Source organism: Pelophylax lessonae, assembly GCF_965119305.1.
Source record: "Pelophylax lessonae genome assembly, chromosome: 4".
In the NCBI taxonomy this organism is placed as follows: Eukaryota; Metazoa; Chordata; class Amphibia; order Anura; family Ranidae; genus Pelophylax; species Pelophylax lessonae.
Genome location: NC_138771.1, coordinates 55,630,891 through 55,655,889, shown reverse-complemented (window position 1 = coordinate 55,655,889; position 24,999 = coordinate 55,630,891). Strand labels below are relative to the sequence as shown.

The 24,999-nt window shown below is 42.1% G+C and overlaps 1 protein-coding gene across 1 annotated transcript in view; it reads right to left on the bottom strand.

The window, feature by feature from the left end:
• Window positions 1-24,999, bottom strand: part of LOC309554526 (cell surface hyaluronidase CEMIP2-like) — a gene marked incomplete at its 5' end in the record, with an annotated part of 142,550 nt that overhangs the window by 60,602 nt on the left and 56,949 nt on the right. The window contains 4 exons of the mRNA XM_082256275.1: window positions 9,707-9,884; window positions 12,286-12,438; window positions 16,145-16,180; window positions 19,929-20,060. Of these exons, the coding sequence (XP_082112401.1) occupies window positions 9,707-9,884; window positions 12,286-12,438; window positions 16,145-16,180; window positions 19,929-20,060 (499 nt within the window). The remainder of the gene's footprint in view (window positions 1-9,706; window positions 9,885-12,285; window positions 12,439-16,144; window positions 16,181-19,928; window positions 20,061-24,999) is intronic.

Here is a 24,999-nt window from a genome sequence, read left to right as displayed (position 1 = left end):
GGTGCAGTTTATTGAAGTAAATAATAAAAAACATTGTGTACCATATAACACATGGACATGTCAAACTGATAAATGGTATTGCAGTACATAAAACTAGTAATAATGAATTGCATGAAAGTATACAAGAAAGTACAATGCATCTTGGTCTCAAAATAAAATAGAAACAATATCATAGTATAATCGTATAGTGCATCGTGCTCTCGACGCGTTTCGCTTCTTCAAGCGTGGATGCATGAGGAAAATATCTGAAAAAAATATCTTCATTTTTCTTTATTTTTTTCTCCCTTTCTTTTCCATTCATGGCTTTGGTACACTATCACTTCACATTACCACTTCACTAGCCCTTCCTTTATACAGCATAATACCCTATTACTCTGATACATTGGACAATATAATTCATATTTATACTGTTATTGCTTGTACTTTTATAACAGGTATGGAAGGTGCATTTTTCCACTTTACAAACCTATCACATACCTCCCATATGCCTCCATGTTGACTCCTGTCCGTTTTGGACCCTTCAGCTCCTGGGTCAGACTTATCCCACCACCACCGTACAGAGACTTATCTTTTGATTCCAGCTCAACCAGTCTGTAAGTATTGGGTCCTCTAAGGAGTTCCCGATTATTCACAGGATATTTTTTCATGATTTTTTTTCATTATTTTTAGTCTTTACTCCAATATTGATATTTTTTCCTCAGATATTTCCTCATGGATACACTCTTGAAGAAGCGAGCGTTAGCTCATGAAACGCGTCGAGACCAAGATGCACTATATGATTATACTATGATATTGTTTCTATTTTATTTTGAGACCAGGATACATTGTACTTTCTTGTATACGTTCATGTAATTCATTATTACTAGTTTTATGTACTGCAATACCATTTATCAGTTTGACATTTCCATGTGTTATATGGTACATGATGTTTTTTTATCATTTACTTCAATAAACTGCAACAAATGCTGTAAATACTTTCTACATATCTATAATTCTTGTTTTCACCAGCCTAATGTGCTCATCTCATATAATGTCCCAGGGCCAATTTTCTCCTTTTATGTTTATATTGGGATGGAGGTGGGTACCGATGACACCAGACCATCCCTTAGCTGTTATCTTTTGTTCTTGGGTTTGAAAACTCTTTTTTTTTTTTTTTTTTACAGTTTCAGATACTCTTTAATAGGCAATAAAAAAGTGTAGGCAAGATTTAAGGGACATTACATTACTGTTTGTTATATTACAACTTAGCTGGCAGATGTGCAGCGATCCGCACACACTGATCTTATTACACAATCTCTCCTATGGTACCAAGTTAACATTAAATCACCTTGTTTATTACATGTCCAAAATTAGAGAAATAACAGAAACAAAACCGTCCCACATCGAACTCTATTTATGGAATTGCACATTCTGTTCAGTCTCCCTGTGTTGCCCAATCATCAAGGCAATTAATATATTTCCCTTCATTTAGAGAATTGATAGAACTCGCTGCTGACTACTTTTTAACTAGTTCTGTATCAAAACTTTTTCAACATTATACAAAGGTAGAAGGAAATAATGGTACAACATGAAAGTATGGAGATCAAGGAGCTTTCTCAACCCTTTTGTCCTAGAGGAACCCTTGAAATAATTTTCAGGTTTTGGGGAAGCCCTCATAAAACCAGTTCATTGGTGGTCAGGGAAAAAAATACCCCTTATATTGGTGATCATTGGGAAGAATGCCCATTATATTGGTGGCCAGTGAGAAGAATGCTCTGTTAAAGTGGGGGTCAGAATGCCACCCTTAAAGTGTTTGTAAACCCTTACATATAACCAGTGATGTGACTGGCCTCAAGTAATACACAGAGATTAAACAAATCCTCCTACATAAGCTGTACCTATATATCTACAGTATTCTCTTCTCAGTTATAAAATGTATAACTGTATTGCATGGTTACATCCATTGATTCTACAGAAGCTCGAAATCAGCCATTCTCAACCAGGGTTCCGTGGAATCCTAAGGTCATCCAGAGGTTGCTAAGGGTTCCTTGAGCTGTAACTGATCGACCTCCGATCTGATTGTGCCTACATAATTTTAGGGCTATTCTCTTTTCATCGGGCATTCAAAGTCCACAATTTATAAAGTTGGCCTGATCTGGCCTGAAAAAGGTGGCGGAGAGCTGAAGTTACACTCTGCAGAGCTCAGTGAGGAGAGCTCTGAGAGCTGATTGGAGAGAAGGGACACATCCCCATCACAGAGCACGCAGGAGCAGATCTGAGGCTGTCAATCAGCTGGAAGTCCCTCCCTTGTCACCATTTTTCTCTTGGTGTCAGGAAAACTTGTCAGAAGAGATTCATGCTGATAGCAGAGAAATGAAGCAGCAGACCGAATCGGCACTCAGTACCTAATTTAGACAAGTATACACTATAGCGGGATATGTTTTGTTCATATTTAATGTCTGAGGTTTACAACCACTTTATGGACAGTTAAAATAATCATAATGTGATGCAGCTGGCTTTGCCAAGTGGTGCTAGCCCTATAATTATGTATGCACAATCAGATGGGAGGTCGATCAGTTACAGCTCAAGGAACACTTAGCAACCTCTGGATGACCCTAGGGTTCCACGGAACCCTGGTTGAGAATGACTGATTTAGAGCTTCTCTAGAATCAATGCAATACATTTATACATTTTATATACAAATACTGATAAGTAGTGTGATGACCATAATTTGTTGGGCGGGAATTAATGTCTGAAAGTTGCCCATCCGGAAAAGGGAAGGTCCGACCCTCAGGTTCAACCATCGACCATATAACTATTGGGCAAAGGTGCTGCTGACTACTTTTTAACTGGGGTGCCATATCTTTCACAGTATTAGTTATAAAGATCATGTAATGAATGTATTTTTTTTTTTTTTTTAGTTCAAAGTGTGGTAAGAAAAGACTGTTGTTATGGAAAGAGGAATTATAAAAAATGAAGAACTGCAGCCCCTTCGACAGTATATACCATATATACAATAGCAGATGTTCTGATGTCATGTCTGTTTGTCCATTTATCTGTCTAGTTTGATTTAGGGTATTTCCAGGTCAGTAGCTCTTCTTTAAAGCCCCGGAAGATTTTACCCCCTTCCTGACCAGGGGGTATTTTGCGATTCGGCACTGTGTGACTTTAACGGACCATTGCGCGGTCGTGCGAAGCTGTACCTAAACAAATTTGACGTCCTTTTTTTCCCACAAACAGAGCTTTCTTTTGGTGGTATTTGATCACCTGTGCGATTTTTTGATCATGCGCTATAAACAAAAAAATAGCGACAATTTTGCAAAAATAACAATATTTTTCACATTTTTTTTACATGAAATTTCCCCCCAAAAAAATGTAAAAATCAAAATTTTTAACATTTTCGGCCAATTTGTTTTATGCTACATATGTTTGGTAAAAAAAATCGCAAAAAGCGTATTTTGATTGGTTTGCGCAAAAGTTATCGCGTTTACTAACAAAGGGAAAGATTTTTGTCATTTTTGTTGTTTTTTTAATGCGTAATGGCGGCGATCTGCAATTTTTTTTGCGGGACTGCGACATTGCGGCGGACAGATCGGACCCTTGACTGACATTTTTGACACTTTTGGGGTTACCAGTGACATTTCTACAGTAATCAGTGCTATACATATGCACTGTTACTGTAAAAATACACTGGCAGTGAAGGGGTTAACTTTATTTGAGAGGGAGGGGCTGTGTGTGTCCCTAGGGGCGTGATTTTAACTGTGATTGGCTGTGGCTTGAGCTGTAGGAACAATGATCAATGGTCCTACATAGTAGAACCGTATGATCATTGTTTCTACACCGGGGAGAATGACAGGTGGCTTGTTTACACTAGGTCCGCCGGTCACAAGCGCGGGGGGGTCCGTGACCACGCGGGAGCGCGCCTCTGGCGGCGCGCTTGCTCCCCAGAGCCTCACAGGCTAGCGACGTAGATCTACGTCGCTCTGCCTGTGAGGGGCTGACTGCCGCAGTAAATATACTGTGAGCAGTCGGCAAGCGGTTAAAGCACAACTAAACTCAAAAGTAAAGTGGTAATACATTGCAGCGTGCCAATTCCTAGCTTTGGTGGCTACATTTGTTTTCTTTTTTAAGTCTTTCTTTCCAATATTTTCACCTGGTGATCTGGGTAGTGTTAGGTGTTAGCTGGAGTTTGGCTTTCAAGTCCATCTAAATCTGGGATTACATCTAACACTACCTTCTCCACAAGTTGACAATGCTGCTGTCTATGGGTGTCTCCATTGCTTTCCCATAGAATGGAGCCAACATTCACGTCAGCTCACCTGGCTCGTTTTGTCTCTCATTACCCTCTGACTTGTTTCTGGGGGTGCTCTCAACCAGGACAACTGCACATATCTGGTGGTCCTGCCCTAAAGCAAGCAGATTTTTGGATCTGGGTCTACACACTCCTCTTCACATTACTACACTACGATATCAAGAGACATTAGCCCTATAGAGGCTTAATTTCAGTCAGAACTTTAGCGAGCAATGCATATTTTTAGAGAGACCAAACTCGCTGATGCCAAGGCTCTGAAATCTCCCGTTCTCAGTTTTAAAGTGGTGAAACATCATATGAATCATATCATGGTTAACGAGAAACTGATGGCTATTTTGTCGGACTCCCATGATAAATTTCTTCGAGTTTGGCAGCCTTGAATAGCATACGCACATCCTTCGCATGTTGACCATCTTCTTTTGGCAGTCTAACACTTCTCAGTGCATTGACCCCTGAGACCTCTCTTCCCCCTCCTCTATTCATTCCCAAACCAAACTCTTCTCTTGTCCTTTCCTTTTTCTTTACCTTTTCTTCTTTCTCCCTAGTTTTTCTTATTTTTTTCTGGTCTAACAATACTAGTTTGGTTGTTGAGCCAGCGTTCAGTTATGACAGCTGCTGGATATTTTTGATGTCTAGAGCTGAATTGTCAACCTTCTCAGACTTTTTTCCTCACTCTAATCTATTGGATCTCTTTGCTTAAAGTGGTTGTAAAGTCAGAAGGTTTTTTGTTTATCCTAATGCATTCTATGCATTAATATAAAAAGCCTTCTGTGTGCAGCAACCCCCCTAATACTTACCTGAGCTCCATCTAGATCCAGCGATGTCCATGAGTGCCTTGGCCGTCTCCCTCCTGACTGGCTAAAAAACAGTAGCGGCACTATTGGTTTTTCGCTGCTGTCAATCAAAGTCAGTTAGCCAATGAGGAGGGAGAGGGGGCGGGGCTGAACCATGGCTCTATGTCTGGATGGACAGACGGAGCTATGGCTCGGCTCCGGTGCCCCCATTGCAAGCTGCTTGCTGTGGAGGCACTCAACATGAGGGAGGGGCCAGGAGCTCTGAATAGGGACCCAAGAAGAAGAGGATTGGGGCTGCTCTGTGCAATACCACTACACAGAGCAGGTAAGTATAACATGTTTGTTATTTTTATAGAAAACAAAAACAAGACTTTACAATTACTTTAAGTTCTTGATAGAGCTTTCTATCTGTTCCTTGTATATTGATTGTACAATTTCAAGAATGCACAGGTCCTACTATTGCTCCTCCTGTACGCAACTCTGTACTGGAAATTTAACTTTTCTTTGCTGACACAACTACTGTCAATAAAAACCTTTGTAAAAGAATGGAGCCATCAAAGAATGGGTGTTATTGGTTCGATCACCAGGTAAAAATAAAGGGAAAAAAAGCCTAAAAAGAGTTAAATGAATGGAGTCATCACATTACGGATTGGAAAATTGAAATATATTTCATTTTTGTGTTTAGATACACTTTCAATATGTTAGAAATACATACTTTACACATATTACTTTTAAAAGTTATTTTACTGCCTGAGGTTCTACTCTACTCTTTATTTTGACTGTCATACCAGACAGCTTAGGCATAAAAAACATGAGCTTAACTTCTTGCACTAAGATTGTTGATATCTTAGAACACCATAATAATGCTGAGACGTACTACTGTCCAGAAAAACATTTTCAGAGAGGTCCAAAGATGGAAAGAAAAAATACTGGATAGAGCTTTTATTACATCGTCCAAGCCAAGGATAACATGACAGACCAAGCATCCTCCACAAAAGTCTTACTACCATACACATTATTTATAGAGTATCGAGATAAGAGGATCTGCACGTGATTTTTTTTATTTTTACTGCATATGGGATGGAAGGGGAAATAGGCTGTTCACTTTGTAAGGGAGCTTAGCTTACTATATTAGGGACCTGAAGGTCCTTAATTGCAACTGCAAGGGACTTTAGCTTACTGAATTAAGTTACATAGTTACATAGTAGGTGAGGTTGAATAAAGACAATAGTCCATCCAGTTCAACCTGTGTAGGTGTGTGTGGCCGTAATCATCTCACATAGCCCTGAATGTTCTTCTCCTTGAGATGTACATCTAAGAGTCTTTTGAAAGCCACCATACTACCCCCAGAAACCACCTCTTGTGGTAGAGAATTCCACAATCTTGTAGCCCTAACAGTAAAGAACCCCCCACGTTGCCTGAGGTTAAAACGCTTCTCCTCTAATCGCATTGTATGCCCTCGAGTCCTCATGCAATCCCTTCGACTGAACAGCTTATTTTCTAAGCTGAGATCCCCATTGAGATATTTAAAAATTGCTATCATTTCCCCCCTCAGGCGTCTCTTCTCCAGGGAGAATAAATCAAGCGATTGCAGACGCTCTTCATAATTAAGGTCCTCCAATCCCCTGATTAGTTTAGTTGCCCTTCTCTGGACTCTCTCCAGCTCCAACACATCCCTCCTGAGGACTGGCGACCAGAACTGGACAGAATACTCCAGATGTGGTCGGACCAGAGTTTTATAAAGTGGAAGGATTATAGACTTATCTCTGGAATACATCCCTTTCTTTATGTATGAGTGAACCTCATCATGTGCGAGCAAAAACACTGTTCTTTTTTTCCTTGCACATGATTGGGTATTCTTTGCAAAGTGAATTTCCACTACATTACATAGTTACATAGTAGTTGAGGTTGAATAAAGACTATAGTCCATCCAGTTCAACCTGTGTAGGTGTGTGTGGACGCAATTATCTCACATACCCCTAAATGTTAGGATCCTTAAGATGTACGTCCAAGAGTCTTTTAAAAATAGCCATACTCCCCGCAGTTACTACCACTTGTGGTAGAGAATTCCACAATCTTGTAGCCCTTACTGTAAAAAAAAACCCTGCGCAGCCTAATGGCCCATACACACTATAAGATTTTCTGAAGACTTTTTCCTTTAGATTTACCAAAACCATATAATATGAGGTCAAACCTAAACACTTTCAATTTGTATGCAATCTGGAAGGCTCTTGCACTACATAGAAAAGGTAAATCTGAAGGAAATCTAACCACAAAAGTTGGATAGTGTGTATCCAGCTTTAGGTTAAATCTCTTCTCCTCTAATCGGATTGTATGGCCATGTGTCCTCATGCATTCGTTGTGACTGAACAGTTTTTTTTCTATGCTCTGATCACCGTTGAGGTACTTGTATATCGCTATCATGTCCACTCTCAGGCGTCTCCTTTCCAGGGGAAATAAATCAAGCGCTTGTAAGCATTCACTAAGCTAAGGTAAAAAAATGCCTATATACCTTTAGCAAATCAATTCCATAATGTTTCAGATTCGCAAAATGTTTTAGGGCTCTTTCACACGGGCGTTCCGTATGTCCGTTTTTCATCCCATCCGTTTGCGGATGAAAAACGGACATAATGTATCTCTATGTAAATACGGATGTCATCGGATGATCATCCTCTGACATCCGTTTTTTGTCAGTTCAGTTCAGTTCAGTTTTTTTGAACGGAGGAGAACCCTATTTTTTCTTCCTTTCAAAAAACGGAACTGAAGCAAAAACGGATGTCAGTGGTGTCATCCGCAGACATCCGTATTTACATAGACATGCATTATGTCAGTTTTTCATCCGCAAACGGATGGGATGAAAAACGGACAGACGGACCGTATGACACAAGTGTCATCCGTGTCCGTTACAAAAAAAAAAAAAGAACCTGATCGGGCAAAAAAAAAGGAACGCCCGTGTGAAAGAGCCCTTAGATGAAAAAAGAATAACTTAATTAGAAAAAAAAGATAAAAGTCTCAATATCAGTCCAACTTTAATTGTAGCGGCTGCCGCTTTTTAATCCCCCTCTCTTAATGTTTTCTGTACAGCGGCTAAAATGCGATTACATTTAGGAGAAAGAATAACAAAAGCTGGCGTGTTTTGTCCTGAGTTTTTTGGCACATGGCTGTGGAATATTATGTATCTTCTGATTCATCTTTCCACATTAATTGCCACTCAATCCTTACAGTAAGAGATCTGTGTGCCGTCTAAGTGGGGAACCCATTCCTACGTCAGCGACTTACAATAGGATTCAGGTCATTTGGTAAAGGTGGGGTAGTTTGGACATAACTTTCTCCCAGCCCAGACACACATTAACTCTGTTTGCACAATTTTCTCAAGATTTCTATTTGCTCGGGGTTAGAAACATTAACTCTCTAAGAACCAAGCCAAAAAATGTTTGTCAAGGAGCAACATGTGATGGAGGATTCTTAAGTTGCATCCCCGGTAGCACCACTTGGTTAATCATCCCGCCACTTAATGTCTTTCTCCTGCAAGACTCAGCGGGTCTGGCATTTCAGGGTGTAGCCCAGAACTGGTTCAGACAATACCTCTGTTTTATGATGGATAATGAAAAGCATATCAGCTCAGTTCTTAGTACAAGCTCGGGAGAAAGGTCAGGGCAACCTGCAAGACACACACAGCTACCAAATACTTAGCTCCAGGACTCAGCGAGGAGCCGACTGCCAACACAAACACATTTTTAGACTCCTCAGCATGTTACATCTCATTGCTTTAAGGCTTGTCCTAGCATATATAAATCTAGTGTCTCCGCAATGTACTAAACATGGGATGTTTAACTCTCTTCTTCCCAGGGAAGCTCAGTCAATGGATATTTGTTTCAGTTGTGTGCACCTTGACTTTGGACCACAGGGATCAGTTCTTGCAAGAGACAATAATTATATGGGGTTGTGTGTGTTCCTACTACTATGGAAAGTTAGGTATATTGAGGCTCCTTGAGGCTCCACTTTCTCCTTAAAGCTGAAGTTTATATATGCAATGGGTCATCTTGCTTGGGCCAATGTAAGTATGTATGTGCCATACCTGAGGGATCCCTGTGGATTCTGGAAATCACTGTAGTGTGTACAGCTACTACAGTGATCGCCTCTGTTTTCCAGGGCCTGGGGCGGGGGGCTGCCTTGCTGAAAACAGGAGGTTGCTCACTCGACATGGGCACCATTCTCAGAATGCCTTGCACTCCTCTCAATAAATGCAAGGTATCCTTTGACTGGGTGAGGTAAACAGGCTGGGTGATGACATCACTTCCACTTAGTGCAATCACAGACCGACCTTGCATTCATTGAACAAAATGGAAGGCATTCAGTGAACTGTACCCAAGCAAGTGACCCCCTATGTTACTATGCAGCAGGGCAGCCGCTCAGCATTGGAAAGACAGCAGCGATCACTGTAGAAGCGGCTCCTACTATAGTGATTTCCAACTTCCACAGGGATCCCTCAGGTATGGCATACATAGTTACATTGGTCCAAGGTAGACCAATGTAACTTTGCTAAAATAAGCATACCTAAACTTCAGCTAAAAAAATAGATTTTTATAAAATTAGCATGCCATTAAAATATTTTACTTACACTTTTCTCCATCTTGATGAGGGACACGTTGTTTTGAGGGGTGATCTGCCAAGAGTTCTTCAGTGAAAACCCAATGGCACTAGATTGTCTTTCGGCGGTAGGGAGAAACTTCTTAAATGTGCACCTGAGAAGCCTGACCGGCCCATCGTATATTTGAAATCCACGAATCGGAAACGTCCTAGAAATTAAAAATGCTGAAACTTGTTATTTGATGTCAAACAAATGATACTATGATTTGTGATGTTAGGTTTTAGCACATTAAGAAACTACATTTTTTTGACTGATTTTATGCTGCAGAGACCTGGATACAGTACATGCTGCTTACTGAAGATTTATTTTTTTATTATTCATTGCTAAATTAGATGCAAGTATTGCTATATGGAATAATTATTTAAACCGGTTTCTGAGTTTGGCATAGCATAAATAAATCAGCGATACATTTGGTGGTAAGATGTCGTTATACTAGTGAGCTCCTGCATTTCAAAAGGGGATCTTCACCCTCCCTACCTACTTTCTTTTATTCTCCTCCTACTCCCCCCTCCCCTCACATAATTGGATATTTACAATTTTTTTTTAAATACATTTTTCAGGGAATCCATCATTGGACTCCCTGGTTTCTTCCCTAGGTGGAAATGGCAATTTCGTTGGCCCCAGCTTCCTAGGATACCTATGAAACAAATCCAAGGAAGCAACAGGGTACTCTACTACGCATGCATCATCAGGAGGGCTGGCTGACTCTTCCTCGTTTTTGAAACCAGTCCTGTGATGATGTGCTGCGGGACATACACGTCATCATGGGGCCGGGTGCAACCTGAAAGAGACAGTCAGCCCCTTCGATGATATTAGAAGATGGCGGTGCAGGACCAGGTCTATAGTAGCGGAACAGCAGAACCCTACAGAACATCACTAGATCGATAGGTGTGTGCGTTAGTTTTTTTGTATAGAACCCAGATTTAGAGGTAAGAGGAAGGATAAATAGTGGAGTGAGGAGTGAAGTTTCTTTTGAAGTGAACCTCTGAAGACAGAAACATGGGAGCTGCCTTTTCTGAATTTGTTTTTAACCACTTAAGCCCCGGAAGATTTTACTCCCTTCCTGACCAGGCCCTATTTTGCGATTCGGCACTGCGTGACTTTAACGGACAATTGCGCGGTCGTGCAATGCTATACCTAAACGAATTTGACGTCCTTTTTTTCCCACAAACAGAGCTTTCTTTTGGTGGTATTTGATCACCTGTGCGATTTTTTGATCATGCGGTATAAACAAAAAAACAGTGACAATTTTGCAAAAATAACAATATTTTTCACATTTTTTTATATGAAATTCCCCCCCAAAAAAATGTAAAAATCAACATTTTTTAACATTTTAGGCCAATTTGTTTTCTGCTACATATGTTTGGTAAAAAAAAATCACAAAAAGCGTATTTTGATTGGTTGACGCAAAAGTTATTGCGTTTACTAACTAAGGGAAAGATTTTTGTCATTTTTATTGTTTTTTTTTAACGAGTAATGGCGGGGATTTGCGTTTTTTTTTGCGGGACTGCGACATTGCGGCGGACAGATCGGACCCTTGACTGACATTTTTGACACTTTTGGGGGTACCAGTGAGATTACTACAGTAATCAGTGCTATACATATGCACTGTTACTGTAAAAATGACACTGGCAGGGAAGGGGTTAACTTTATTTGAGAAGGAGGGGTTAAGTGTGTCCCTAGGGGCGTGCTTCAAACTGTGATTGGATGTGGCTTGTGATGTAACAGCAGAGATCTACGGTCCTACATAGCAGGACCGTATGATCTCTGCTGTTACACAGGGGAGAATGACAGGCGGCTTTGTTTACACTAGCCGCCTACCTTTCTCCCAGTGTAACCGACGATCGTGAGTGACCGGCGGACATCGGGTCCGCCGCTCACACGTGCGGGGGGGGCCGTGAGCGAGCGGGAGCCTCACAGGCTATCGATGTAGATCTACGTCGCTTTGCCTGTGAGGGGCTGACTGCCGACATAAATAGTCGTTAGGTAGTCGGCAAGTGGTTAAAGGTGCCGGCTCTCGGCTGTCATCCTAATCCTAGAATTACTACATAGTCAATCTTTGGAACAAGAACCAATGAGGTTTGAAAAGTAATAAGCTCCTGTCCTAAATACTAGTCAGGTCAATAAAACACTGGGAAGCAGGGCCCGTGTCTTTAAAAACAATTTAACATTGACAGCTCCTATATAGGGGATCACTTTAATGTGCATCTATAGCCAACGTTAGTTTTGGATACAGAGTAAAGATCAGTAAAACCGGTATTGTTTTTGTTTTATAGACCCTTCTTTCTACACATCAGTGTTTCTTGTTTTTTTCCTTGGAACCACTTCTTCTATATATTTTTAGGTTCATAAACCAGTTTTTTTAAGTAGTCTATTTTATAAAGTCGTTTCATTTTAATACAAACTTCTTTAAGTTACATAAACTAGAGATGTGCTAATATTGTGTTATAATTACACTTAAACATTTCATTTCAGAAATTTTACTTGGCCTCTTTGTAACCAACTACAGACTAAGAAAAGAATGAAAAACTTTGATAAAAGAATCTTACTTGTTCCGTGGCAGTGACCTCTGTTCCCCCGAGCCTCCACGTCCCCAGTAGCTGTTCTGCCCACCATGTGATCCAACATTCTCACTCTCCCCTACAAAGATGGAGTCAGAGACCTCCAAGCTGGATCCTTCATCAGTTGGGAATGTCCCATCACTAAAAATATTACAACAAACCAACTGTAATTATGTTAATATATACAGTATTGTATAAAACAGTACGCTTAAAGGCATAGTTTACCTTAACCAAAAAACTGCCTATGCAACTAAGGGGTGTTTGTAGGTAAAACAAACTGTTCAGCTTTGACCAAAGTTGAATAATGCCCTTGTAATAGGTGTATAGGTGTAGGCCATTTACATACCTCATGAAGTCCAACGATTCAAAACACCTTACACAGTTCCAGGTCGGTCCACTTTTCTCGAACCCCAAAGACACAGGTGCTAATCCAATTAACAGTTTGATGTCCACACACTGTTGTTGCTAAGATTCAAAAAAGTCCAAATAGCATGACACATAGTAGAAGCAAGTGTTAACGTATTTCACACCAATGGGCGCTTGTTCATTAATTGTGTGAAACATGTCATCACTTACTCTTACTGTGTGTCATGCTACTTGGACTTTTTTATCTTGTTCAATAAACCTATGGATCTTAGCAAGAGCAGCGTGTGTGCGGTCATACACCTGTTAATAGTCTACATACGTCATGAAGCCCAACTGAAAAACTTCCATAAATTGCAAACCCCCCCCCGTCCTGCCTCGTTGCTAGGGTTTTACTATAACAGGAGCTTGCTGATTGACAGCCTCAGCTCTGTTACTGTGTGCTGTATGAAATCAGCTCTCAGACCTCTCCTCATTGATGTAACTTCAGCTCTCCTCACCCTACTTTTCAAAGCTGGGAGATCATGTGTAAATTCTGCACTTTGAATGGATGTAGGGGAAAGATGGCGCCAGATAAATAGGTACAACTTATGTAGGAGGATTTGTATCACCTGAGGCCGGTCAATTCATTAGGTATATGTAGGAGTTTATAAGCACTTTAAGACATGCAAACTAGCACACATCTATGAATAATAATAAATAACTTTCTGCTCCAAGCTGCTCTTCCCCACTGCCATCCGAACTTTGGGTGCCGGAGGGAAACCAAGCCCTCCATGCTCACAGACTCAATACAAGGAACTGCTGCACACACCAGAAAGATCCCTGACATACACATTTATTGTATAAGGCCGGCCATACATGGTTTCAATCTTGGCTGGTCCAGCAGGAATCAGCCGAGATTTGAATCATTAAGAGACAGGTTGAATGCACCAAGTTTATTGATCGATCAATCAAATTGGGTACAACCAGCCTGCCGTATTATGTTATGGTTATCACTAGCGGCTCTCATACTGTATTCTCCCAGCGGAGGTGGCTTGCCCCGCCTGACACCATACCCCCCCCCCCCCGAGGCCAAGAGCAGTCAACTGCTCGGCAGGAGGGATTCCCCAGTCAGCTCTGTCTGTGTTGATGGGGAAATCGCACTGTGTATGGCAAGACATCTACAGGCATTACAATGACAGTCCCTGCCCTAGAATAGGGTGGTGCTAGGATGGGGACTGATGTTGCAATGCCTGTGCATGTCTTATACAATTAGGGTCAGTAAAGCCGAAGAAATGCCCGTCAAGGTGAGTGACCGACTCTCTGATGTTGTGAACAGGAACCCAGGGTGCTACACAGCTCGTCTGTGAGATTCAGAGACATGCAAAAATTCAGAATATTGCTGCACTCCTTGGTAACTTTATTGAAGTATTAAAATCTCATCACGGGTATGACACAGTGTTGCCAACCGTCAGTATTTTTACTGGCAGCCAGTAAAAAATGGTAATTTTTCTCCTGCCAGTAAATGCCAGTGACAGGAAAAGGTTGCCAGTAAAAAATATGGCTGTAATGCTTGGCTTGGAACCAGAGCTGGATGAGACCATTCAAGTGCCTGCTACAGTGTCCTGTCCCTAAGCTAATTAATATATATATACATATATAAATATATATTGAAAAAATATAATACCTACTATAAATCACATTGTTAATTACATATTGTACTTGTCTGTTGCCTAAATACTTTGCACTTAAAGCGGAGTTCCGGCCTCAAAATCCACTTTGGGCCATCCGCTTGCTGAGGGTCACCTAAAAAACAAATGGATACTCCCAATTTTTTTTTTTTGTTCACTTACCTTGTTATAAAAGAAAATATACTTGCCTTCCTTCCTCCTCCACTTCCTCCCTCTGCGGCCGTGGCCCGCACTGTCACTTCCTGCTTGCATTGACTCCTGGGAGCTGAACATCATCGCTCCCAGGAGTCAATGCGCCTGCACCGGCCCCGCTCGTCACTTCCGGTGCATGCCCAGAAGCTGTGCAGGGATGACGCGCCTGCACTGGAAGTGACGAGCGGGGCCGGTGCAGGGCATTTTGGGGCTCCGACGTCACCGAAGAGGAGGCAGAAGAGGACGCCCTGGCTTCAGCTGCCCACACCTGAGATGGCAGCGCTGGAGAAGAAATTTTCAAGGTAAGTATTTCTTCTAAAAGGTAAATGCAACCTGGGACAGTTCAGAGGCTAGCCGTTATGGAATGCACTAACAGTGACTGTCCCGGGGGTATTTTTAGTGAAAAAACGTATCCGAGGCCGGAACTCCACTTTAAAACATTAATTTTGTAACCTTTGGAAATGCCAGTAAAAATTTGACTGTGCCAGTAAATTTTGGGTGTTGTGTCAGTAAATTTCAATCTGGTAGGTTGGCAACACTGGTATGACGGGAACATAAAAGGTAACACGTTTAACCCTAAGGTCAGTGCTTACTCAAACCCCAGAGTAAGTGCTTACTTTAGCGTGAAACGCGCTACCTTTTATGTTCCCGTCATACCTGTGATGTGATTTTAATACTTCAATAAAGTTACCAAGGAGTGCAGCAATATTCCAGATTCCAGTCAGTGATCTTTCTGGTGTGCGGAGGTTCCTTTTCCCTGTATTTAGCACACATATACAGTATGTTTCTTCAACCTCTAAGTTTTACTGCAGGTTACTAAATACATGCTAGCATTTCATTGGGTGCCGTGAGCAACAGTCAAACTATACTTCAATCTTCTGTTAATAAATAATACCAAATATATTACCAATACACTGTAAAATCTATATAAATCCCATTATATGATGATAATAAAAAATGGTGGAAGTAATCATAAAAGAGTGCAGGTGGAGGGAGATTTGCTGCTATAGGAAGTAAAGAAAATACAATTTTTATATCAGTAGTTGTGAACAAATCTCATGACTTCCTAAGCGCTAAGTAGCAATACTAACCGCACACTATAAAATTATTATAGACACGGCCATACTACCAGTCAAATCCCAAGCTTGCCACCTTCCCAAACAAAACATCTCTAGGAATTTCATTACGAGGTGTGAAAGGGGCTGGTTGCTTGCCAGGTATTACCATGGAGGAAAAAGCCAGTACAAGTTGTGCATACATTTATTAGTGATTCATAGCCTGGAACACACCAAGCTCAGCTGTACGCTCATTGCCTGCTCTTGGGGTTGGGGGGGGCGAGGGGCGCTCTGCAGATGTGATGACGAGAGGGAGCAGGACTGGGATGTAAAGAGTAAAGTGGGCATTTCCGAAGGAAAATACTGTCACACTCTGCAAACACTGAGTGACACAACTAATAAAGCCGAACCAAAGGAGCCTGGAATCCAGTAAGTACAGAGACAAAGGCCTGCAATAAATCTTAGTACATAGAATTCTCGGCATAACTCTTTATAAAAAATGGTGTGGGAAATATTTCTCATGTTGGCACACAGTATAAAATTCTCTTGTGAAAATTGTTTTCTTACCTGGCTAAAGTAAGGCCAATTCCATTGTCTGAAAACCTGGAAGGAAAGACAGACACTGAATAAGAACAATGGACAATATTAGCACTAGAAGAGGAATGGCTTACATTCATTGATTTATGCAAAAAATATATTATTAGCCCATTTATATCATTCTTGTTTTTATTTCCCAACATCATTGCAGGCTCAAAATGTAAGAGGTCTATTTATAAAAAATATGATCAGACATTTGCACATTACAAATAATCCCATATTGTGTCTTATATGTTTATTTCCTATGATCTACTGTAGGGGTCTCAAACTGGCATCCCTCCAGCTGTTGCAAAACTACCATTCCTATCATACCTCTGCCTACGGGAGTCATGCTTGTAACTGTCAGCCTTGCAATGCCTCATGGGAATTGTAGTTCTACAAAAGCTGGAGGACCATCAGTTTGAGACCCCCAATCTACTGCCCATAAGAAGCGAAAAATTCCCCTATGGGTGGGACTTTTTAGGTACTAAAATTGCAATGACACAAAAAATAACGTTTTTAAAGTTTATTAAAGATTTCTATACAAAAAGTTTAAAAATAAGGCAAGCTAAATAATACATCACATATAACAGTAGGAGAATAACCACATGTCCCCTGGGTGAATACCCGACGCGTTTCGGAGTGTCAGTGTATACTCCTTCTTCAGGGGTGCCCTTGGAGAGTGGTATAATCCACTGTAGTGAATAGAATAAATTGCCTGCCTGGTATTAAAAACAAGTAGCCAGCGTGCTTAGGTTGCCCATCAGGGATACCGTATGAAGAGAACAAAGTATATTTTTTGGAGTTGGACAAGGTCTTAGATGTAGGGTATCGGAATTGCGTGCTAACCAACCTCAATGGAGGCTGGGTGGGGGCAGCTGGAACCCAAAGTACAGCAATCCTGCTCCAAAGATCAGTTATGTCAAAAAAAATTGCAGCGGAAGAGCAAAGCCCTCGGTTCCCTGTGTGTCCGGCAAGAGAGCACCAAGAGTGCTACTTGTTTTTGTTCCCACCCATAGGGGAATTTTTCGCTTCTTATATAACTTTTGGGATGTGGTACTTGTGGGATCATTCAACATGAACAGCCCTCTGAATCTACTGCCCATAAAACGGTATTTTCTTGAATGAGGTATTTCAGGAAAATAGTGTATTATGGCCACTAGATGAAGCTGACAATCATAGGAAATAAACATATTAAACATTTCGCAGCTATGTCCAAACTTCGGCCCTCCAGCTGTTCAGGAACCTAGTTGTGTCTGTGAATGTCAGAAATTTACAATGCCTCATGGAAATTTTAGTTCGTGAACAGCTGGAGGGCCATAGTTTAGACACCCAGTAAGTGCACATTTAGATTCGTGTTTAGGGGCGGCAGAAAAAATGCGTTACTTCGTGGTTTTTAGCAAATGCCATTGCTCCTGTTGCATTCGACAGGCAGTAAGCCCACTGATCACAATCTATTTAAGTGAGTAGGGAAGTGGGGGAGTAGGGAAACATGCTGCAACCGCAGACAATGCAAGCTGGTGTGGCACATTGGTGTAGCAAATTACGAGGTTAAAACAGGTGGTGAGGAAATATCACGTTGCCACCTCAACGACTGTCAAATGCCCCAGAAAAGCAATGTCAACAAGAATTGCTTTTTAGGGGTGCTGCAGTGTAGATGCAAGTCTACACCAAACCTAAGGAGATTATTCTTGACAGCTATGTGAATGCTCAGACATTAGCTAAGGGATTATTTTACCAGTATTACATAGTGGCCATTATTTATAAAAGTATCTTACATTGGAACTGTCTGCACCCAAGTCACCACTAATCTAGTTCAAACATTTAGATAACAAGTGATAGTTGGAATTAGAATATGTAAATGTGGTTGCTGGAGGGGGACAAGACAGACAGCTCTTGTGTGAAGGACTTTCAATTGAAGGTCATTGTAGCACTTCTCAGTGTGTGTATATGGCTTATGAAAGCCAAAGACTTTAGGAAGCAGTCTCACACTAGGTGTCAACCCAAACAGAATCAGGCGTCACCCTACCCGACACTTACATACACTTTGTATGCCATGAACAGGCATATGTTCAGAGTGACAAGTGCCATTACTTATCTTTTGTACAATTGTAGCAGTGTGACAATTTTCTCAGCATGCTCAGAGAAACTCCATTTCCTATTAAAACAAAATTCCCAGTTTAAACTCCATTTCCCACAGCTCCCTGTTCCTGAACACACCCTAAAAATAATTTAGGTAAGAGTTCCGCAGCCAAGTGAGAGGCCTTCCACTATCACAAATGGTGTGTGGCCAGCCAAGCCAGAGCCTAAAACTTCTCGGGAAGACCTAGCTAAAGGGGCAGGTAACTTCCCAATCACTAACATGGCACTCCAGTTCCAGTGGTTTGGCCCTTTGTCCTTGGATCCCTCCAGCTGTTCACCTGTGTTACCAAAGCTACCTTGAATCCTGTAGGAATACTGTCTATGAGCCTAATCACAAGTAGCTGTGTTCTGTACAGTTTTACCTAAATCGTGATTCCTAACTAGACCCTCTGTTGTTATAGAGTCTAACATGGGTTGATTTACTAAATCTGGTGCATCTGTACATTGCAGCCAATCCGCTTCTAACTTCAGTTTGTTCAATTAATCTTTGACAAAAATACCTGGAAGCTGATTGGTTTCTATGCAGAGCTGCACCAGATTTTGCCCTTTCCAGTTTTAGTAAATCAACCCTATAGAGCAGTGATGGCAAACCTTGGCACTCCAGATGTTTTGGAACTACATTTCCCATAATGCTCAACAACACTGCAGAGTGCACGAGCATCATGGGAAATATAGTTTCAAAACATCTGGGGCGCCAAGGTTCGCCATCACTGCTATAGAGACTGTTATGCAGCCACATGTTACCCTGATTGAGCCACAGAAACAGGGCTTTTTTCCAGCTGGAACTTGGTGGAACTCAGTTCCACCACCTCTGACTCAGGCCCTCTGCTTCCCGCTTCCATACAAAATACTTAGAACCAAAAAATAATACTTGGTTCTGTATTCTCTAAAAAGGGGAGGTACTAGGAGGTGGGTAAGGGTTGAATCCAAGGAATGGTGCTCAGAGGTGGGTAGGGGGCAGAGTCAAGGGGTGACCCAGAAGGGAGGAGTTCCTGCAACTATTCTCTGAGAAAAGAAGCCCTGCACAGAAACACTGATGTATAGAGTCAATGTTTGTGCAACTTTCATTGTTTTGCAGTTTTGCATGTTTATCTTTTACATTTTGAACCTGTTTTGCATTCAGCTTTTAACTTTGCACCTATTTACAAAACTGCAAGTTACAGCTACTCCCTTGTCTGACCATTCAGCCGTTTACCTATGCTGTTAAAGAATAGTATAAAACAGGGGCTTTCAAACTTATTAAAAATAAGTCCAGGTTGTTGGTAGAAGAAATAGTGCCCTATCGTTGGTGTCAGTGGGAGGAACAGTGCCCCAAGGGCTGCATAAGGGCAAGAAGAGGGCCACATCTGGCCTGCGGCCCACAGTTTGGGAGACCACTGCTATAAAACAGCCAAGTTATGTGTAAATGTTTGAAAATGATCATTACTATGAATAATTGTATCCCTTGCAGGACAGTTAGCTTGGGCAGTCTTTAGGTACCATAGACGTGAAATGGTCTACTGATCTCAAGTAATGTGGTCTTTTTCGAAGACACTTATTCTATGTCAATGGGCCCCTTAACAATCACCACGGTTAAGAACTGTTCTTCAACGCCCATGCATGCATTAGTGCACTTTACTAGTAAATGACATACCCTGAGTTGCGAAAGATGACATCCCCACCTCTGGCCCATGCACCATGGTCATTGTTTTTAAAGGCTATAAGTCTGTCAATAAGAGCAGGCACTCGAGGTTTAGCTGGATCCGAATCCTGGTGAGGACGAAATCTAAAGAAGTAGGAAACACAGCTATTAGTAGAAAGAAGTAATCCAGACAAGAGAGCAAACATGGCTTATACAGATGTTTTTAAAGATGAGTTTTGCAAGATAAAGGACTACAGATTCTTCAAAAAGTATTATCATGTGCACACACAACATGATTTGGTTTTGGTTTTAAAATAAACGGAAAGTTTGGGAATACATGAGGGCTGCCATTGCTGACCTCCTACTTGGCTGTCTCTAACTTCAGTACATTCCGAGTCACTGACCTGGAAAAGACATGCAGATAAGTCAGAACACTAATCTGCACACATATTGTGAAACAGAGCTTCAGAAGGTACTAAAGCCAGCTATTAAATCAGCATGACAAGGGGGTCAACTACAACTTTCACAGGGAGAGGTCAGCAATGGAAGCCAATGTATTCCTCAGTACAGGTTTACCTCGAACACAAAACAAGAGTTTGCTTAAAGTGTTTGTAAAATATCACCTTGTAAAACAGCCCATTTAGTTTAAAAAAGAAATGGAAGGAAAAACATTTTTGTATAGATATAAAAAAAACAATATAAATAGCTTTTTCCCTTTTTTATAAGTGATCACATTCCCTCATTTCTCAGCTACATAAGAGCTGGGGGAGGAGAAGAAGCAGCAGCACACTGAGCTTCCCAGTGAATGGCTTTGCTGTGGGGGCGTGTCAGGGCAAGTCTGATCATTGGAAGAGAGCACACTGAGTTCCCAGCATAGCTAGAGAACTGACCATGATGTGCACCCCTGCTTAGTGTGGTCAGTTTTTATTAGGGAAGCAAAGGGACTGGCAGGAACACCAGGGATTTCACACAAAGGAAGCAATACAATGAGAACAGGAGACTTTCTCATACAAGTACATGGTAAAGCAGGCACATATCAGGAATATGAAATTTTGGGGTAAAAAACGCTTTAACTGAATTGTCAGATCTTACAATTTCTGTACAGAGTGCATACAAAACAGGAGACCAATTATGGTAGAATCTCTAATAGTCAATGATTTTTCTGTAACTTTAAAGGCAAAGTGTAATATGTTTTCAGTAAGTGTACAATCTAGGGTATTTTTGAATGCTAAACTTAAAGCAGATCTAAACCCATTGGTTTAATGGTTTCAAAACTAGTTACATTCACCATCACCAGGGCCGGGACAAGGGGTGGGCAGGAGGGACAGCTGCCCTGGGTGCAATGGATTATTGCAGGGATGGGGGCACCTTGACCTTAACCCTAAGGGAAGGGGGGGCGCAGTTTGGCATTATTGCCCTGGGCGCTGGATGACCTTGACCATCACAGTTGACTGAACTCTCATCCAACCTGTCAAGCCATCATGGATCAAATGTGCAACACCAAGGCAGCTGACAATCACATAGAGGCTGACCTGTCCTGTACATTTTGTAGTATTATCTCATGCAGTTTGCCTCTGATCTACAGAATGTGTACCCCCTATGTTATGGAGATGAGGAGAAGGGAGGTGTTCTGTGGTCCCACCACACTTCCTGTCCGCGGATAACAACACTGCTCCTCTATAGATAAAACAAAGTAAGGATGCACTGATCCGACTTTTTTGGACCCAATACCAATATCTGGCGTTGTGAAATCGCTGATACCGATACCAGAACCGATCCGGAGCTACACACAAAGCAAGCGGCTGCAGTACAGAGCAAAGCCGTTGCTTCATGTGCATGGCTTCTCCATTTACAGGCGGAGTGCATCTGATATCACTCCGCCTCTGAGCCGGGACTATACAGGAAGTAGCGGCTCCCATCCCATACTACTACTGCACCAAGTAAGGGATGGCTGAGCCATTACTCAGCAAAAACCGGATTGGCCAGTGGATTGGTCAATGTTACCGATCCCCCGATCCAGCTATAATGGCTATATCGGCGCCGATATCCGATCCGAATATCGGATCGGTGCATCCCTAAAACAAAGTGAGTGCATGTTGCCACCCATGGACAGGAAGTGTTAGTGGCAGGATCCTTAGGCTTACATAAAGGCAAAAAAAGCCTAAAAAAAAAAAAAAAATTATTATATAGCCACCACATATAAAGATTTGTAAGCTGCAAATATTCTATTTTTGTTCTTGGGTTCAGATACACTTTAATTTACCTACACTTTGCGGTGGCATTCACAGTTTTACAGGTTTGTTCTTTGATATTTTTGCTGTTGTAATACAGTAGAGACTTGAGAAGCCGAGTGGATTAGCTACTACAACATCACTGATTAGCTGTTAAGCAGCTGTTGAGATAAAATATCATTCAGGGAGGGAGGGGGTACATTGTTTGGAGAGAGGTGGCTGCCTACTAGACTTGCATTGTAAGAGTATCTGTATAGCTGGCCATACACTGATCTAATTCAGCCCGTCCAACTAGCTGGCCATACACTAATCTAATTCAGCCCGTCCAACTAGCTAACCATACACTGATCTAATTCAGCCCGTCCAACTAGCTGGCCATACACTAATCTAATTCAGCCCGTCCAACTATCTGACCATACACTGATCTAATTCAGCCAGTCCAACTATCTGACCACACACTGATCTAATTCAGCCCGTCCAACTAGCTGACCATACACTGATCTAACTCATCCCGTCCAACTAGCTGACCATACACTGATCTAATTCAGCCTATCCAACTAGCTGGCCATACACTGATCTAATTCAGCCCGTCCAACTAGCTGGCCATACACTAATCTAATTCAGCCCATCCAACTAGCTGACCATACACTGATCTAATTCAGCCCGTCCAACTAGCTGGCCATACACTAATCTAATTCAGCCTGTCCAACTATCTGACCATACACTGATCTAATTCAGCCCGTCCAACTATCTGACCACACACTGATCTAATTCAGCCCGTCCAACTATCTGACCATACACTGATCTAATTCAGCCCGTCCAACTAGCTGGCCATACACTGATCTAATTCAGCCTGTCCAACTATCTGACCATACACTGATCTAATTCAGCCCGTCCAACTAGCTGGCCATACACTGATCTAATTCAGCCTGTCCAACTAGCTGACCATACACTGATCTAATTCAGCCCGTCCAACTAGCTGACCATACACTGATCTAATTCAGCCTGTCCAACTAGCTGGCCATACACTGATCTAATTCAGCCCGTCCAACTAGCTGGCCATACAATGATCTAATTCAGCCCGTCCAACTAGCTGACCATACACTGATCTAATTCAGCCCGTCCAACTAGCTGGCCATACACTGATCTAATTCAGCCCATCCAACTAGCTGGCCATACACTGATCTAATTCAGCCCGTCCAACTATCTGACCATACACTGATCTAATTCAGCCCGTCCAACTAGCTGGCCATACACTGCTCTAATTCAGCCCATCCAACTAGCTGGCCATACACTGATCTAATTCAGCCCGTCCAACTATCTGACCATACACTGATCTAATTCAGCCCGTCCAACTAGCTGGCCATACACTGCTCTAATTCAGCCCGTCCAACTAGCTGGCCATACACTGCTCTAATTCAGCCCGTCCAACTAGCTGGCCATACACTGATCTAATTCAGCCCGTCCAACTAGCTGACCATACACTGATCTAATTCAGCCCGTCCAACTAGCTGACCATACACTGATCTAATTAAGCCCATCCAACTAGCTGGCCATACACTGATCTAATTCAGCCCGTCCAACTAGCTGGCCATACACTGATCTAATTCAGCCCATCCAACTAGCTGGCCATACACTGATCTAATTCAGCCCGTCCAACTAGCTAACCATACACTGATCTAATTCAGCCCGTCCAAATAACAGGAAGCAGCTACATTTTGATCAGCATGGGGACTCACCCACTCGACAGAAGTTGTCTGTTTCTAAGGCAACCTTTTTTAAACCAGGGTGCCGTGGTACCCTGGTGTGCCTCCTGGGTTCTTCAGGGGTACCTTGGCAAAATGCCTAAAAATTGCAATAAATCGCCACAGGTTTTTACTTTGTAGCATTACAGCCTTGGGCACCGTGCAGGTCAAGCCACTGGCACCCTGACAACCAATTACATCACTGGTTGATAAGGAGAATGACGGGTGCTTGCATAGAATCCTTGTTTATTCTTCCCCTCTCCATCAGCACTGGGGTCACATTGGCAAGTAGAAGAAGAGAAACTGAAGGAGAAGAGAAACGCTAGAATACTATTCAGTACCAGTTTGCAATTGTGGAGGAAAAAAATCACTTCTAATGTTGGATGGCCCATGTTTTGGATGTCGTTGCTATATGTAAACCTATTTGTTTCATTTTTTTTTATATTGTAGAATGGGGTGCCTCGAGATTGTGCAGAATTTTAAAGGGTGCCGCAACTGAAAAAAGGTTGAGAAACCCTGTTCTAAGGGACATGTTGGAAAACGTTCCAATGATCAGCGGCTGCAGCCAAACAGCTACAATGTCCCAGGGGAATGGGGGGGGATTGGTTGAATAACTCCTCCACCCCTTGTGTTTGCTCGCTGGCTAAACAGAAATAAAACTAACTGTTTAATTTAAGTGTTCACCTTTTCAGAGAAAAAAAAGTGGACTAATATCCCCCCATGGTCCCTGCTGGTAAGGGTGAGATGTTAGTGCCCACGCATTCCGCGTAGTTGTTCAAGGATTTTAAATCCCTACTCTACTTCCCCTTCTTTCTGTAGGGCTTCCAGACCAGATCTGAGTGATTCTGATTAGTCAGAAAGGTCACTGACCACTCAGAGTCGCTCCGATTCATCCCGGAAGAAAAGAAGAAGGGCAGAAGACAGTGGCGGCTGGTGTGTTGAGGGCGCAGGGGAGCCACCCCCCCCATCCATGCGTCCGGCTCCCTAATCTGCATGCAGGGCGCCGGACGCATGGAGTGCAATGGTTTTGTTTTTTTTTCAATCACCTGATTAGAGCCAGAGGCTCTAATAGGGCGATGGAAAGGGTGGTTCTGGGGTGCAGAGCAG